The sequence below is a fragment of the Strongylocentrotus purpuratus genome, unplaced genomic scaffold (genome assembly GCF_000002235.5).
Source record: "Strongylocentrotus purpuratus isolate Spur 01 unplaced genomic scaffold, Spur_5.0 spur5_scaffold_1, whole genome shotgun sequence".
In the NCBI taxonomy this organism is placed as follows: domain Eukaryota; kingdom Metazoa; phylum Echinodermata; class Echinoidea; order Camarodonta; family Strongylocentrotidae; genus Strongylocentrotus; species Strongylocentrotus purpuratus.
In genome coordinates, this window is record NW_022145594.1 from 28,484,363 (window position 1) to 28,501,579 (window position 17,217).

At 41.0% G+C, this 17,217-nt stretch overlaps 2 protein-coding genes across 3 annotated transcripts in view; one reads left to right on the forward strand and one right to left on the reverse strand.

Moving 5' to 3' along the window:
- Positions 1-13,278, forward strand: part of LOC583122 (uncharacterized protein K03H1.5) — a 28,725-nt gene extending 15,447 nt beyond the window's left edge. The window contains exons 1-10 of one of the 2 annotated variants that reach the window (XM_030977987.1): positions 303-481; positions 821-972; positions 1,710-1,865; positions 2,925-3,070; positions 3,708-3,834; positions 4,697-4,960; positions 5,789-5,989; positions 7,030-7,212; positions 8,912-9,056; positions 10,929-13,278. In XM_030977987.1, coding sequence (XP_030833847.1) covers positions 900-972; positions 1,710-1,865; positions 2,925-3,070; positions 3,708-3,834; positions 4,697-4,960; positions 5,789-5,989; positions 7,030-7,212; positions 8,912-9,056; positions 10,929-11,238 — 1,605 coding nt within the window. In that variant the 5' untranslated portion in view covers positions 303-481; positions 821-899 and the 3' untranslated portion in view covers positions 11,239-13,278. Of the gene's footprint in view, positions 1-215; positions 482-820; positions 973-1,709; positions 1,866-2,924; positions 3,071-3,707; positions 3,835-4,696; positions 4,961-5,788; positions 5,990-7,029; positions 7,213-8,911; positions 9,057-10,928 lie in introns of those variants that run through there. The other variant, XM_030977986.1, reaches the window with a different exon arrangement.
- A 1,772-nt stretch (positions 13,279-15,050) lies between these two features.
- LOC100890854 (helix-loop-helix protein 1) lies at positions 15,051-16,598 on the reverse strand. The gene has a single exon (XM_003729756.2). It carries the CDS (start codon positions 16,292-16,294, stop codon positions 15,851-15,853), a length of 444 nt encoding a protein of 147 aa, XP_003729804.1. The 5' UTR covers positions 16,295-16,598; the 3' UTR covers positions 15,051-15,850.
- Positions 16,599-17,217: the final 619 nt, after the last annotated feature.

A 17,217-nucleotide genomic window follows, 5' to 3' on the forward strand; every position in this document is an offset into this window, starting at 1 on the left:
GTGACTGGTAACTGAGTATTGGTTGGCAGCTGCCTTTGATATTAATGGTAATGTCAAAATATTGGGAGAGGGGGAGGAGAGACTGCTCCCTTCGCCCTTTACCCCACCTTGTACGCCCATAATAACAATAAAATGAAGAAGATATTAGATGCAATAATAGTAACGACAATAAACGGAAGAAACGTGAATATTATGCTGTACGTTATTTTCATTAGCCCCCAGAACGCTGATTCAGTTTGTTGCTATGACTACGAGGAAAACCTGGTTTATGCAGGCGACAGTTTCTCGGGCAGCTTCTCCCACCGAACGACCGTCAACGGAGTGCCGCCCTACAACGCCCCCAAAGCTGTCCCGGTGCTTTCCACCTGGATAAACGACATCATACCCTACTATTCGTGCTGTGTGTGGGGTGATCTCTGCGAGTACTACCAGGTGCACCGCCCCACCAGGGACTGCCGCTGGTACGACTCGCCGAGAATGGGTAGGTTTCGGACATCTCAGAAAACAAGAAGACAATTATGAAATAATAAAATATTGATAATCATAATAATCTTTGTATGTTTTTTGTGTTTCCTATCGTCATTATATTTTCAAGTGGCTATGGTAATATTCTGTTTATTGTAAATTTTTCACTCTTTGAATAGAATTTCTGTATTTGTTTGGTCTATTCAGGGAGAGTGTAAGTTCCCCCTGGTCTATTTATATTGTTTTTATTTTAACTCTAAACTCAGACCAAAAACATGAATCATCCAAACTATACTGCATTTGCATATCCATAGCATTGCCAAAACCCAATCTTTTATATTTTGCTATGTAACAGCCGTGGTTTTTGGAGATCCGCACTTCGTAACTTTCGACGGCGTGGAATACTCCTTCAACGGCAAGGGGAATGGACACTCATGCGGTCTACGACGGGAGCCCAGAACCGGTTCTTACTGCAGGGTAGGACCGAACAGATGCCGGATTGGGAAGGTGAGAAAACCGCCTTTGAGATCGGATGGGTTATTCTGCGTTCATACTAGCGATTTAATCGGGGTTAGATTAGATTAAGGAGCGGTGGAAGGGGGAGGTGAACTGTAATCAAAGTGTGATTGACGCCTAAGATGAAAAGGGATTTTTCGATTTCCTTTTCCCGTGAAAAGGTTATCTAGAAAGCAGGCACGTAGCCAGAGTTCGATGTTTGGGGGGGGGGGGGCACATACATGTAATCGATCGAGGTAAAAATAAAGGGTCTAAAAAAGTTCAACCGATCTTGGAAATTTTAGGGGGCACGTGCTTTTTCACAACAGTTTTCATAACACCAGGCCCGTAGCCAGAATTTGATTGGGGGGGGGGGCACATACATGTAATTGATCGACGTCCTGGGGAGGGGTGTCAAAAAGTTCAACCGATCTTGGAAAGAAAATTGGGGGCACGTGCCCCCGTGGCTACGTGCCTGCATAACACTACGGTCTATTGGGGAAAACGAGTATGGTAAATCCGGTCACTTAAAGATTTTTACTTTTTTTAGGCACTTCTTGATAAATTTGAAGCGATTTTTTTTTGTTTAGGGCTTCAATATTAAACCATATCACAGACACTGATAACACGTTGGGCCGTGCATCTCAGATTTAACATTGTTAAACGATGCCTTTAAAACCAATTTGATATCAGGCTGGATTTCCCCTTTAAATACAACTGACTTAATTTCTATTTCTCCTATTCTGCAGGAAATAGGGTCCAAGCCACTCGACTCACCTCCGTGGCCATGAAGGAAGAGGATCGGAGCAACATTGAGATCCAGCACAGCTCGAAGACAGTTCTTCAGATCGTTTACCAGGGAAAATATCTCAAGATAGATTCGCAGACCAGACTTGCTTTGGATGGTAAGTTTAAAGGGGCTGTAGCATGGGAAATACTGGTTGACGCCATCTATGTCTTCTTTTGGACAACTGCGCGTTAACGAATGGACTTGATTAACTGGGTCAGCGCGCGCTAGCGCTCGCGAAGCAGACCGAAGTTCTCCTCACGCTTCGGTTTCGCGTATGTTGCACGCACATGAACACGTAGGCCTCATGTGGTCGCGTCGTCCGTAGTTGTATTCTACCCGATTTTCCCCGAGTGGGCCTCAGGAAAGACGCATAGTCTCGTCATTTTTAGATCAGTGCCCCGTCTGACAAAAAGTTGATAGTAATCGCAACTATGTACATAAAAGAAAGGAGCATGCCAATTTGCGTTTGATTGGAGGAATTGCGATTGATTTGGATCAATCGCAACGTTTTATGAGACGGGGCCCTAGTAACGTAAAGGAAGTTTTAACAAAATTGTATAATATACGATATCTCATATTGTATCAAACGTGCAAAAATTTAATGACGAAGGTACCATTTTAAATGATAATCTTCGCCGAAATTGGAGTGTCAGCTAAATTCAATGAGTTTTTAAGAAATCAAATCGAAACCCCCCCCCCCACCCCCCTCCCCCCCCCCCCCCAAAAAAAAAACGAAATCGGTGGGGGAAATCTTCATCTTCCCAACACAGAGGGTAAATATTATATCTTTCTAAGCTGAAGGTAACCTCATCGCGTTCTCACTGACGGGATCACAGTGGCCATTTAGTATAATATATGTCGCACGGGGCCATTGAAAAATAAGGGTAGCATTGAAGACAGGGTAAAGATTGTAAAAGCAATCGCAAAAAACTTTTGAAGAAAACAAAATCAACTATTTTATTCCCATATTGTATTGGCTATAGAAATTGTGTTTGGATAACGTCATATATCATTCTCATTTCCGGTTAATATGTCAATGGGTGACGCACACGGCTACTGAAAATAACCGGAGATGCTTTTTGACAGTCTTCACGATCGCCTCGTAAGCAATTTTTCAAAAAAATTAGAAAAGCTGATCTGTTTTTACCTTCTTTTATTTTCTTCTCTATGTCAGGGTTCTACCTCTCCTTCCCGAAGAAGTACGAAGGCGGCAACGTGACCCAGGTCATTATCACCTTCCAGGATTCGGAAATGGGCGTGGTCGTCAACGGCACCGCCGAGGGCATGTTCATCCAAGTTGTCATCCCCGATGAATTCAAGGTATAGAATTGACCGTAATCGTGGTGGCAGACCTGCCTCATATGGCGGGCCCCACATGCCATCAAGTTCAATCAATAAAAAAGACCAACCTTTTTGTTTTTGTTGTTGCTGTTGTTCCTGTTATAGTTGGTGTTGTTGATATAAATAATAATATATATCAATAAAGTTGTGGGGTTTTTTAGGGGCGGGGGCTTTAATGGGCAGTAATGACCAATCGAAGAGAGCGAAAGCTCTAACGAAGGCTTTTACCCTCTGCGTCTCTGTTCTGAATTTATTGCAATCGAAACCCACTATTGGGCATCAACTTTTGTTCAAAATTGATGTCAACGAAGGATAATTTGTATCATTGCCACAATGCCATTGTTAAACGGGCTCTTATGATCCAAGGTCGGGTTTAACTTATACTTTTATAATAATACGGGCCCTTCTCTTTTCACCTTCGACCTATGGAATCCTATGTTATTGTTTCTGCCTTCGTCTTCTAACCCCCCCCCCCCCCTTTTTTTCCTATTCCGCTCTCTCTCTCTCTTCCCCCCCCCCCCTCTCCTCTCTCTTGTAACTCTTTCTCTATAAGTAAACCCCACCCCCTCTTCCCGATTCTTCCCTGATGCATGATGTTATGGTATATCTTATCTAGGGCTACGTCGAGGGGTTGCTAGGCAACTGGGATGAGGTGCCAGACAACGACTTGACCTCTAATGGAGGAACATCCGTTGACCCCAACGCGACCGCGGAAGTAATCTATAACCAGTTTGGCAAATCATGTAAGTTTTGTATTATTTGTTTTATTAATTCTATGATTTTGTGGAAATTGTGGAAAAATTCGCAAATAGATTTACCAAGCCATATAAGCTCGGAATTAGCTACGGTAGTTTTAAATGTATAAATTATGGTTTACGCTGCTAAATTTTCTAGATCGCAATGTCCCCAATTTAATCATAACTTTGTAAAAAGAAATCAGAGGAAAAGGGAGATGTTTAAAGCTTATCTGTACTAGTTTTCAGGAGGGATTATACCACACTGCAAGGTCACTGGACAGGTGGTTATCTCATCAACTCAGCTCTCAATTAACATAAGAAAAAGAGGATCATGGGGGGGGGGGTCAATGGTCACCGATTAGGCATTGTGTGTTATATAGAGGGCGCAAGTAGCTACAAGTAGTGCAGTGGACCTTTAAGGCCATGTGAACATATTAGAAAGGTGTTCTGGGATTTGATTCTGGGACCTGCAATACCCTCTGGAATTTGGTGTCTGCTAAGGAAATTGAAAAGGATTTCAAAAAGAATAGCTGACTAAATAACGAAAGAAAAATCCCACGATTATGATGAAAGGATCTTTAATTCATTTGGTACGCTTAAAGCCCGTCTGCTCTAGTTTGGCCTGGGGGATTAGACCTCCCTGCAAGGTCACTAACAGGTGGTTATCTCATCAAATCAGCTCTCAATTAACATAGGAAAAAAGGATCATGGGGGATCAACAGGCACCGATTAAGCATTGTTTGCTACATAGATGGCGCAAGTAGCATTAAGTTGTGCAGTGAGGATTTAAGAGATGATTTAATCATTCAAATCAACTGATTTCAGTCAAGTCAAACTAAGTCAAAGAAATATTCAAATATCTCACCAGGGGAGATCAACCCGGTGGACAGTTTATTCCTCTACGACCAGGGCCAAAACCACGATTACTTCCAGGACAACGACTTCGTACCTGACTTCACTGCTCCTGATGGCAACCTGCCGACGTACCTCGACTCCCAGACCGTCGTCGATACGTGCGACGGCAACACGTACTGCATCTACGACATCCAGTCGACAGGGTTACTACAGCTGGGCAAGGCGACCAAGAAGGCGTACGACGACTATAAGCAAGCGCAGAGGGCGCTGCGTGATCGTGAGTATACTATGAAAGACACAACACGATCGCAAACACCAGAGAGAGAGAGAGCTCAGGACCCGGTTTCATCAAACTTGATATCAATAACAAGTTACAAGCTACTGTTATAAGCTACTGAAATCATGGCATCTGATTGGCTGAGAGCAGTTTTGTTATAGAAATTTAGCATTTGTTATAGATAAAATGTTTTATGAAACGGGGCCTTGAATCAACCAAAGTCAATATCAATTAACCTGTCCATGAACTTGTGAAAGGTGCGAATGTAGCAAAGTCCTATCAAGAAATTCCGGTGTGAAATATACTGGACAACAATTATATGTTACACAAATTGAGCTTAGTCCTTCACGATCAACTTACAGATCGGTTTTCCACTTATTCCACGCACGGACTAAAGATATGTTAATCAGAAGGAAAAAAATTGATCTAGGTGTTACTTTGGGGGGGGGGGGTCACTCAACCCGACTGTTCTGCTTATATTCTCCCTTAGTTTATTGATTAATCAAAGAGTTTTTTTTTTTTTAGATGGTAGGGGTCAGTATCGTTTATGCAGCCGATTATATACAGCAAAAACGACGGTTCTCCTCTATAAGTAGGGAATCATGAAAGAAGAGGAAAATGTACCGGTTCTGGAAATAAATGTAATCCATTCTCTTCCTCCTCCTCGTCTTCTATCTTTGTTTCTTTCTTTCATTCTTAGTTGATTGATTTGTTTATTTATTCATCCATCTATTATTCGTCCACTCATATTTTATCTGCTTTAATGTCTTGTTTTCCCCCCCCCCCCCCCCCCCCCCCTCTGTCTGTCTCTCTCTCTCTCTCTCTCAGTCACCACGTGCCAGTACATCATGACCCCCAAGAACGGCACCAAGACTTTCCTGCGTGAGAAGAACCACTTGGTCGGTTCGGAGCTTGAGTTCCGATGCGATGACGACTTCATTCCGATCGGTCCCGAGTACAGGGTGTGTCAGTCGACCGGGGATTGGAGCGGAGGCGCGCAGGAAGACGACATCGTCAACGAATGCCTGGGTAAGATACAGGAGCCCGGGGGGTGTTTCACAAAGATCCTAAGTTAAACTTATCCCTAAGTTGGACTTAAAATTTATGGAAAGCCGTTAGCATCTTTGAAAAAAATTTGTCTAAGTTATTTTAAAAGGCATAACATGTTGATTCAAATCATTCATATTTTCTAGTATTATCAAGGAGATTTCACGTTCTTAATGTGGAATTTATAAAAAGTCTTAATACTTCAATTTTGCTTTTGAATATATTTTATTTTAAGGCTACAAATGGCTCTCCATCATATTTAAGTCCAACTTAGAGTTAAGTTTCGACTTAGGATCTTTATGAAACAACTCCCTGATCGCAAAGACTTTCGAGAAACCTATCAGTAAAAGAGTACCATATAGCCCATAGAAATCCTGTCAGGATTGTGTAGTGTCGCATTGTCGTGTTCGCCTTTTTATAGTGCATGTAGGTAATGTGCAAGGCTATTTTAACATGCTTTAGGTGGAATTTTCTTTTTCAATTTCAATTAATTTATGTTTCCAACAAAACATTACAAATCAGTTATAAACATATATAACATATTATGTCGAAATAAATATTGGAAACAGAGGGGTCCACTAAAAAGCAATGCTTGTACGAGTGTGAACACCTCAAATGAGTAATTGTTTTAACAAGTCCGTAACTTTTAATTGGTTGCGATTGTGATGTGGACGATTCGCGAGAGAGCGAGGTCGTACCATCTTCTCTTGACACTGTCTTCTCCCACCCCCCCCCCCCGAAAGGGGGGGGGGGAGGGGGTGACAAACTTTGCTCCTGTATTCACATTTTCCCGATCCTGATACGATTTGGAATTTTCCTCAATTCGCATGTGGAAGAGCTACGAAGTCTCGCAGTATCAATATTCTACTCATGTGACCAATCGAATACGTTAGGGATGAATATCTCATTCGTGTTTCAACTTACATGGGGCTCATAACCGGTTCATAAATGATGTTTGTTTTCTTATACCTCCCGAATAATCAAATCAAACGTAATTTCCATTTACAAATGTTCTTCTGCAGAGAGTCTGCTATGCGGCGGCTTGGAGACGCCCATTCACGGGTCCATCTCGGCGGTTGACCGCGCTCCAGAGCGTATCGAGGTGGCATACAGTTGCGACATCGGGTACGAACGGTACGGTAACCAGTACAGACATTGCCGCCAAGAGTATGAGCATTGGACCGGCTATAAACCAGGCTGCTACCGTAAGTATCTAGGACGCCATTTTGGAAATAAAGTTCAGTATCGAGTTTAACAGCGAAGAGTCTTTTAATATGAGACATTGAAATAGGCCATTCTCGTAATGTAACCATGATGCACACGTCTTTCTGAAGTGCCTCGAACAAATTAATTTATTCACTTGTTAAGAATAATTGTATTTCAATAGCCAGAATGCAAACTGTATATACTATTTGTTGTGACAAATGCTACCGTAAGTATCGAGGACGGCATTTTGAAATTGAAGTTTAGTATCGAGTGAACTAAGAGTCTTTTTATGAGACATTGAAAAAGGACATTCTCGTAATGTAATCAAGTTTAATGCATACGTCTTTGTGCCTCGAACAAATTTTTGTATTCCGAATACAATTCCGGCATTCTTAACAAGTGAGTCACTTGTTAAGAATGCCGGAGTGTTGGCTCAGTCAGTAGAGCGCCCGCCTCACAACCGGGAGGTCGTGGGTTCGAACCCCGGCCGCGTCATACCAAAAGACGTTAACAGATGGGAGTTGTTGCTACCTTGTTTGGCGTTCAACAATAAGGGATAGAGCAACGTCGATCTGGCGCTGCTCAGTGGCTGCCGGGCTCACGATCAATTGGGCAAAAAGAATTTCCGTTTCGGTTTAATAAAATTTGGAGAGGACTATTAGGCTATTATTATTATTATTTCAATAGCCAAAATGCAAATTGTTTATACTATTTGTTGTTACAAATGTAGGTAGGGCACGCCATGATGCTTGTACTACCTACCTAGCGACATAAACTGTATGCAATTCGCAATTCTGATTATTGAGATGCAAATATTTGTATGAAGGCACTTCACTAAGACATATACATTAAAGGTTACTACATTTAATAAATGTAGTAACATTAATTAAATAAACAGAATGAACACGTTTGATTGAAGCATACAACAAATTACTCGGTGAAACCTGGGCCCTGTTTCATAAAACTTGATATCAATAACAAGTTACAGGCTACTGTTATAAGCTACTGAAATCATGGCATCTGATTGGCTGAGAGCAAATTTGCCATAGAGATTTAGCATTTGTTAAAGATAACGAGTTTTATGAAACAGGCCCCCCGGCCAGGCTAGTGTTTCATGAAACAATCGTACGTACAAGTTTGCCGATAATTCATTGAGATGTGTGTATTAAGTTTAACACTCGTTTCAATGGGATGTCTGTGATGTTGTTTCTATGGCAGTTTCTTGAAACGGTGTCATTTTGAAATAAATCACAGCTTCTCTTATTGTTTTCCTTCAGTTGAATCGATTAAGTTTAATTATTCAAGTTTATTGCACGCTATTAACCTGGATTATTCATTTTTAAATTATGAATCTATTACACTCGAAATTCATTCCGAATTTACAGTGTTAGGAGAATCTTAAAGCTTATCAGTACTAGTTTACAGGAGGGATAAGACCTCCCTGCAAGGTCACTGGACAGCTGGTTATCTCATCAACTCAGCTCTCAGTTAACATAAGAAAAGGAGGATCATGGGGGACCAATAGTCACCGATTAGGCATTGTTTGTTATATAGAGGGCGCAAGTAGCTACAAGTAGTGCAGTGTGCCTTAACAGAGACGATAATTAGTTGTTGCACTCATGGCTCAAAATAGTTGGGTTATAGGATGGGATAAGTTGGTTCCGCGACTATGGTTTTCTCTTCTTCTTTTTTTGGCAGAACAACTGAACCCGTTGGAGTTGGCCATGGCTATCGTCGGCGGGGTGGTCGGCGCCATACTTCTCGTCGCTGCCGCTATCTTCATCTTCCTGTGGGCAGCTAAGAAAGACAGGAAGGATGACAGGCTCAAGCGAGAAAAAGAGATGTAAGGAACATTATCCATGCTGCCATGGGCGTAAATCCTTACGTAATACCTATTGTTCAGGGGGATGATCTATTCATTCACCCCCCCCCCCCTGAACAATATGTATTACGTAAGGATTTACGCCTATGCATGCTGCTGCTGCTGCTGATGATGATGCTCATAAAGATGATCATCGTCGTCCTTATAATCATGAACATGATTGGTGATAAGGTCATGATGGTTATGATGATGGTTACGGTGTTGGCGTTGGTGTTAGTCATGAAGATGATGATGATAGGATTGATGGTGGTGTTTAACTCTTATCCTGCCATAATGAATACAGCCCAGTGCCACAGGGCTAATCCCCATAGTGCCAAGCCACAAATCCCCCTGTGCCAAGTTTATTTTGAGATAAGCTGATAATCTGATGGTGCAATCAATAGCGCGTGAGAAGCACTCAGCACAGTACAATGAGCATGAACAATAACTGCTATTACGAAGCGAGCATGCATGCATAAAGCAGCTAAACTGTGGCGTGAATTAAGCAGCAATTTGATAGCGTGCTCGCGTGTACAAAGCACTATAACGGTGCACGCGGCCTTATGGCAGGATATGAGTTTAAGTGGTTACAATATTTAAAAGGGAAAAGAAAGTGAGAAAAGTTAAAGGGAGGGGAAACAGTGAAGAAGGTTGTGTACTTGAGGCGAATATGATGATGATAATGGTGATGGTGACGATGATGATGATGATGACGATGATGATGATGAAGAAACAAATAAATATGATGATAATGATGGCAATGGTGGTGCGGGGGAGAGAATGAGGAAATGGTGAAATGATGAAATAACGATGGTGATGGTGGTGTCGCCGCCGTTATCTGCATCTTCTCGTGGGCGGTATATAGGAAATTAGACAGAAAGAATAGGCTAATAGAATTGAAGGAGAAAGAAATCTAAAGGCATTACCAGCTGTGGTAATGATGATGATGCAGATAAAGATGATGCGGAGGAGCAGGAGGAGCAGGGGGCGTTTCACAAAACCTTTTTTCATTGACAAATAACAAAAACCAGTGACAAATCTGTTGATAACCAATCAGAAGCAAGTATTTCAGTAGCTTATAACACAAATTGTCATTTGTCACTAGTGACAAGTTTTGTGAAACGCCTCCCCAGGAGCAGTATCAGGAGGAGGATGAGGATCATCATCATTATCATCATGTTGATGGTCATGGTGTTTGGTGGTGCTGAAGGTGATCGTGACACGGGGATGATGGTTAGAGGCAGGCGCGGATCCAGGATTTCTTAGGGGTGGGGGCCCAATTTCTTTTCTTTTTGCTCCCGAAAATTTGAAAAGCGCACCGGCCGAAAATTTGCTCAGTTGGGGGTGGGGGAGGGGGTAGTGATCATTTTTTTTTTCCTCGCGAAAATTTGAAAATCGCGCCGGCCGAAAATTTGCTCACTGGATCCGCCACTGAGGAACAATGATGACAGTGACGATAATGGTGATGTTTAGAAAGAAAGGAGCAGGATTTATACAAAGCAATAGGTGGTCATAATGACTGTCATGATGATGATAATGGTGATGCTGATAATATTCACGATGCGCATGATTATAATAATAAGAGTATTGATGATAAGAGGAGATGGGAATAAGAAGATGTGATGATTATAAAGGGGTGTCTGTGATGATTATGAAGATAATGATGGGAGAGAAGATGATAATGATCAGTATTTGACGAGTATCAGATCATTAATACAAAATCCTTGCAATGTATGAAAGCAATATGAAAGAAATAAAAGCAATGCAAAATTTAAAATACATTAACAAAAATGATATCTATAACAGTCTGCTTTAATAATTATCATTTCTCCTTTTCTTCTCGGCACTGACCAGGTTCTCGGACATCGAGATGAAGACAACACCAGCGACTCAGTCGGGATATCACCGCGGTCCTCCTCCATCTCAAGAGAAACCCGGCCTCAGCTACGGCACCGGAGCGAGCCGTGAACCTTCACCCTACCGGGCTACCCCCGACCCCGTCTCGTACCGCCCCGTACCCCAGCATCAGACGACCCCATATCCCCCCGCTGGGGGCCACCCAGCTCACCCACCGGCAGCGGCCAACTACCCGCCTCCAGCCCCCGTACACCAGGCGGACGTGGAGCAAGAGAACAAGGGGTACGCTTCGGAGAGTTGGGCTTAAACGCGATGAAACCCCGATTGGAAAGAACGTAGTATCCTGCATTGTTGGTCAGAACTATATCGGTTTCCCTCTATCCCTAAAAAGTAGCTTGTTACCGCTATTGTTCGCGTAATGACGATAGAGGGCGCACACGCACGACATGCCACCATGCGTTGTAGGTATGAAGAAATTGCCTTATCTTAGAATGTCTCTAAGGAAAAAATTGTATTGATATTTTAATATGGTATGTGACATAATTATAATTGATATTTTCTAGCCGTTCAGACGAAAGGCAATTGAATGATCAATGTAAGATATAACATATTTGTGTAGCAATAACATTGCAATTCCCTCATTTTCTGAACACGTAAAGCGCATGCGCTCCATATACCTTGCTCATGCAAATAAAATAACGACAAAGCACTAATTTAGGAAATGGTGGAAAACCGATAGTAGTCCTGACTGAATGTAGAAGTTATGTGAACACGATGTTTTCACATGATAGATTCTATGTTCCGAATCCATGTTGTGTTTACACTGTCGCTATATGCGAGTATTTGCGAAATTGTAGTTTATCACACTCAGTCACAATGCGTGAAAATGGTGAGAAACGGGGGGGGGGGGGGAATTTTCGTAGTCAATATGCTGTGTCACTGATTAAAAGAATAAACTTTACACGGAGAGGAGAGAGAAAGAGTAGAAATGTGGCCTTTAGCAAACCTTGAAGCATTATATTACAATAAACAACATTATAATAAAAATCAATAACTACATAACATTCTATAATTATACTTATTGATCCATCCATAATGACTATGTCTTTCAATCTATATACAGCATTGTACATGATATGCCTATAACTGCTAATAATTTACAAAGTTTCAAATATCATGAGACATCATGCATTTTCAAGGACAATGTTTTGTTTCAATTATAATGACGATGATTTATTGTATACAGTAGTTGATAAGTACCTAAGATGGTCGCTCATAAGTGCTTTAATATGTGTGTATGTTTTAGAACAAGAGAGTGAGTGGAGGATAGAATCTATGAATTAAACTAAGAAATGTTTCAAGGCCTGTTGTGTTTGGCGCTTTTAGTGGTATTGAAATATAAAAATGTACCCTTCTTTTTTGCTTAGACCTACTGTATATTATGGGTTTTGCTTTTGTACATTTTTTCAGCTCTCTTTCCATACTGCTTTAGAATTAGTTTTACAAAATATTCCATGTTACATCTTTTGTTTTTAACATTTTCATCTTCATTACTTGTTATTCAAAGCAAAGAAGTACTTTTTACGCAAAGAGATATTGCTTATCCTTGCCTTTTTGCATTTTTAAGTACATAATTATGTAAACTGATTATGATATGAATATTGATTTGATTGCAAAGCGCGTTTCCTTATCTTTTTAAAGCCAATCCATAGTGCCTCGAAAACATAAAAACATAATTAAAACAATAATCTTCAGCTTTTTTGCCGTGGTTTACAGCGCCGTATCTGAACAAGCCTTTTTGCTATACAGTAGGTTTGTTTTCATTGTTGCTATTTCTGCGTTTTTGTTTTGTTTTCTTTTTTTGCACTTGTAAATACATGAACAGTGTTAGGTAGTGGTTATGGTAATTAGATGTACAGATTTTACACAATGATTACACAGAGATGGAAAGTTAATGCCAATGATAAAGCTTGTCTTAAACATGAAAATAGTGTTAAATTTAGGACGCATATAGTTTCGGATTGACGCTAAACACAATCAACTGTACAATGAAAATATTAACTCCTTATTAATTAAAGTCTTGCGATTGGATGTACGGTAGTTAATGTGATTGTCTTAATGACTGAAAGTAATGATTTTAACGAGCTTGGATGTAACTCTATAGAGTAAATGTATCTATCAATGAATTACATACTCAATAATTAAGGACAGCCTTCGCTTTTATATTTAAGATGCATAGACATATTTTTAATCGACTATTCAAAATATTTTAATCTATTTGATCAAATTTTGTAGTGTTTGCTATATAGATACGGATCAGCAATAAATGATTAATTTTGTAACTCTTTACAGCTGCGTGATTATTAATGAGAAAAAGTGTGAATGGTTCTAAACCAGCCGGAGAGGATAATGCGAGCAAAAACAGTTGATAGCAGAGAAATAACCAGGGAGGGACGGAGGATAGAGAGAGAGAAAGAGAGAGAGAGAGAGAGGGGGTGGAGAGAAGGGGATATGGATAGATAGAGAGAGGAAGATGGATATATATAGAGAGGGAGAGATGGATAGATAGAGAGAGAGAGAGAGTGAGAGGGAGATGGATAGATAGAGAGAGAGAGAGTGAGAGGGAGATGGATAGATAGAGAGAGGAAGATAGATATATATATATATATAGAGAGAGAGAGAGAGAGAGAGAGGGAGATGGATAGATAGATAGAGAGAGAGAGAGAGGGGGAGATGGATAGATAGAAAGAGAGAGAGAGAGAGAGAGAGAGAGAGGGGAGATGGACAGAGAGAGGGGAGATGGACAGAGAGAGAGAGAGAGAGAGAGAGATGTATAGAGGGAGAAAGACCTAGAGATGTAGAGAGAGAGAGAGAGAGAAAGGGAGAGAGGGTGGGGTGAAGGTTGGCGAAGACAAAGCGGGATTTAATTATAGAGCTTTAGAGAGAAGAAGAGAAAGAAAGAAAGAAGTTAAGAATTTGATTGTTTGATTGGTTGAATATATTTAGCTGTATGTATAAAATGCAAATTAAAGGGAGTGTAGCCTGACGAGAATACGTGTCTTTCCCCGTGGCCTGACTCGGGACCAATCGGGTATAATACGACTTCAGACGACGAAACCGAAGCAATCGCGTGCGTGCAACATACGCGAAACAGAAGCGTGAGGAGAACTTCGGTCTGTTTCGCGAACGATGATTATGTAGAGATTAATTAAGTCGCTGACAACCGTTAATCAAGTCCATTCGTTTACTTGAAGTTTTCCAAAAGAAGACGTAGATGGCGTATTTGCGAAGCTACACTCCCTTTGAAATCGAATCACAAGTAGGTTACATAGAAAAAAAATATTATTCTCAGAGTAGTCTCATTCGCAATATTGACCGTTGGTCATATTCATTTTATTTACATCTTGTGTTCCCCCATAACGGTGTACAAAAAGAAAACAATACGTACATTAACGAACTCAATCACACGATATTGTTGTATATAACATAATCTTAAAATGAGATTGCACACCCCCAGTATCAAATTAAATACACCTAGATAATCGTGATATTTCAGAAACATCTTTGCCATCTACTATCATGTATATAAAGCAAAAATTGACATCCCAAATAATAATTATTACCAATTCATTTTAGACAATTCGTTTGAATGATAAGTTATGATCTAGAAGAAAACGGTCGGCTTAAGAATAAATGAAATTGCATATTTTGTTACTGACATAAAGGTTTAAGGGACATGAAAGAAAATCATGATTGTAAAAATCCGATTTGTAGTGCCGAAACTGACTCAGTAGAGGTAGAGGTGTCGTGAACGAGTGGATATGTCACCGGACTGTGGATCACAAGGTCCGCGTTTCAAGTCCCACCGCGGCCCTAATGTCCTTTGGCAAGACATTGATCTACATTTGCCACTCTCCACCCAGGTGTTAAATGGGTACCCGGTAGGATGCGAAATTAATGTGCTTAGGTTAGCAAGTGTGCGCTTGTAAAAATGATGCCTGGTTGGAATGCTCCCCAGGGAGTGAAGAATGTGCATACATTGTGTGCAGGTAAGCCTGAATCCGATGACCGGGGTAATAATATATATTTCTGTAAAGCGCTTTGAGAGGGCCTTCGGTCCTGAAAAGCGCTATATAAAAACTAGCTTTTATTATTATTAGACTAAACATGCTGAAGGGAGCTGTCAAAGCCTGCCATAGGTCATCACATGTTCTAATAATTCATGCAACTGACGAAGTCTTTCAAGGAAAATGACCATCGTACAAAAATATCACGAAATATTCAATGGTCAATCCTGAAGAAAAAAAAGGGGCATTCACATTTTCAGGTGTCGCACTCTTAATTATGTACTCACGTTCACATTCTCCCAGTAACTGTAATGATCTGTTAAAACATGAATATGTTACACACAATACAACAACAAAAATGTGTAAAGGGTTGTTCAGATGATAACTTGATCCTGTATCATATCATCACTGCAATGTGGACTTATCTTTGTGCTAAACCGTGTTTCAAAACGCAAAGCATAATGGGAACACGCTATTGAACAGTGTGGACATAATGTGTTCATATTGCCAACAGTGCAAGGAGAGTGAATTCATCTTTGCGGTCACTATATACCCAACACAGTTATACATAATTATATGTATAATATATTCGACAGTTTTGAAGATAAATCAATTCCAACTAAAGGCAATGCTATGATGAACACACACTTTTGCTCGGCTTCTTCTTGCTTATAAAAATGACAGCATATTACGTTCCTTAATTAATGATGACCTTCTAGTCGTTTCTCTCAGAACAAAGAGAGGCAATCCATGTTCTTTCTTTCACTGCTAGACAAAGGTGACGTAGTCGTAAATGCTTTAGTAAAAAATGCCAATTCTATGGCGAAGACAACAGTTATGGAGGTCCTTTTTTTATGCATCTAGTACGTGATTTAGATAAGCGATGTAACAGATGGCGAGTCGGAGAATCTCTATCTTGGAGAGCTTCTTGTCCGGGGGCAGCGTCGGCAGCAATTTCCTCAGCTCCGTAAAGGCCACGTTGAAAGCCTCGACACGTATCCGCTCCCGCGTCGCGTGCGCAGTTCGGTATTTCGCCGTTGCGCGTCGTCTCCGGCGGCGCTCTTCGCGACTCAGTTGCGCTTCGCTCCTTGGCGGTCGCATGTCGGTGTTCTGATAACGGTTCGCGCAAGGGGCGCCACCTACGACGTTACCTGCTATGTGCGAGTCCTTGCTTATGTTGGTTATCTGAGGGATGAAGTTTCCGCTTCCGGGTTGCATCTGTTTGACAGGGGTGAGGTTGGTGAGTTGGATGCTTGACCTATGACCTCTGGTGTCTAAATCGCAAGGTAGCACCATGATTGGTCGAACGGATTCTCCAAAGATTCTGGAAGATTGACCCAAAATGAGTGTTCGTTGCACCCTTTACCGCATACGCATCAGTGGCTAGTATCTCGTCTCGCAATCTGTGTCACTGATGCATGCATACAAAACGGCGATGACGGTATTGATGATAACGATGGTGATTATAGTGATGACGATGACAATGTTGCTTGTCGGGATGGTGGTGATTATAATGTTGTTAATTGTGATTACACCTCTATGTCATATTTCAATTAAAACGACTCCAATGTTGTGTAGAGCGTAGATGACATTCCGAGTAGAAGATCTATAAAGGAAAGACAGAGAAAGAAAAAGAGGGATTAATACAAATCAATAAATTACAGGCAACTACCTTGATTGTAATGAATAGCACGTTCAAGATAGCAAGATGTACCTAATGTGTAACTGTATTGGTATACCCCTACCCCCCCCCCCTGCCCCCTCAACTAAATGGAAAGAATTTGAAAAGACTTTCGAGATATCAACCAATGGGCAATTTTGATACCCTAATTTACATCCCATACAAATCATGTTCGCATTATATGATATGTCAGTGTAATTTTTCGCACATTCCAAACAATAATAATGATTAATAAAAATGATGATAATTAATGACCACAATTCCCCTGTTCTACAGACACGTGACTCAAGTCTCTATAGAAGAGACAACAAAATTCCATCCTTGAATTAACGGAGAGTCGGCTCATGAATATTCATGAGTATCCAAAACCGTCGGTTTTCACACGGCCTCAAGTTGTCGCCTCGCCATAAAAACGAAGTGACAGCCTCATTACCGGCTCGAGGGAGGCGAGATGTTAACTTATTGGCTGGATTGTGGCATTGTAGGGGTCGCAATCTGTCAAAACCTACATCAGGCCAGTGGCGGGTGTAGTATCATT

Coding starts and splice junctions, on each gene's coding strand:
- LOC100890854 (XM_003729756.2), bottom strand. CDS start 16,294: ATGGTGCTACCTTGCGATTTAGACACCAGAGGTCATAGGTCAAGCATC.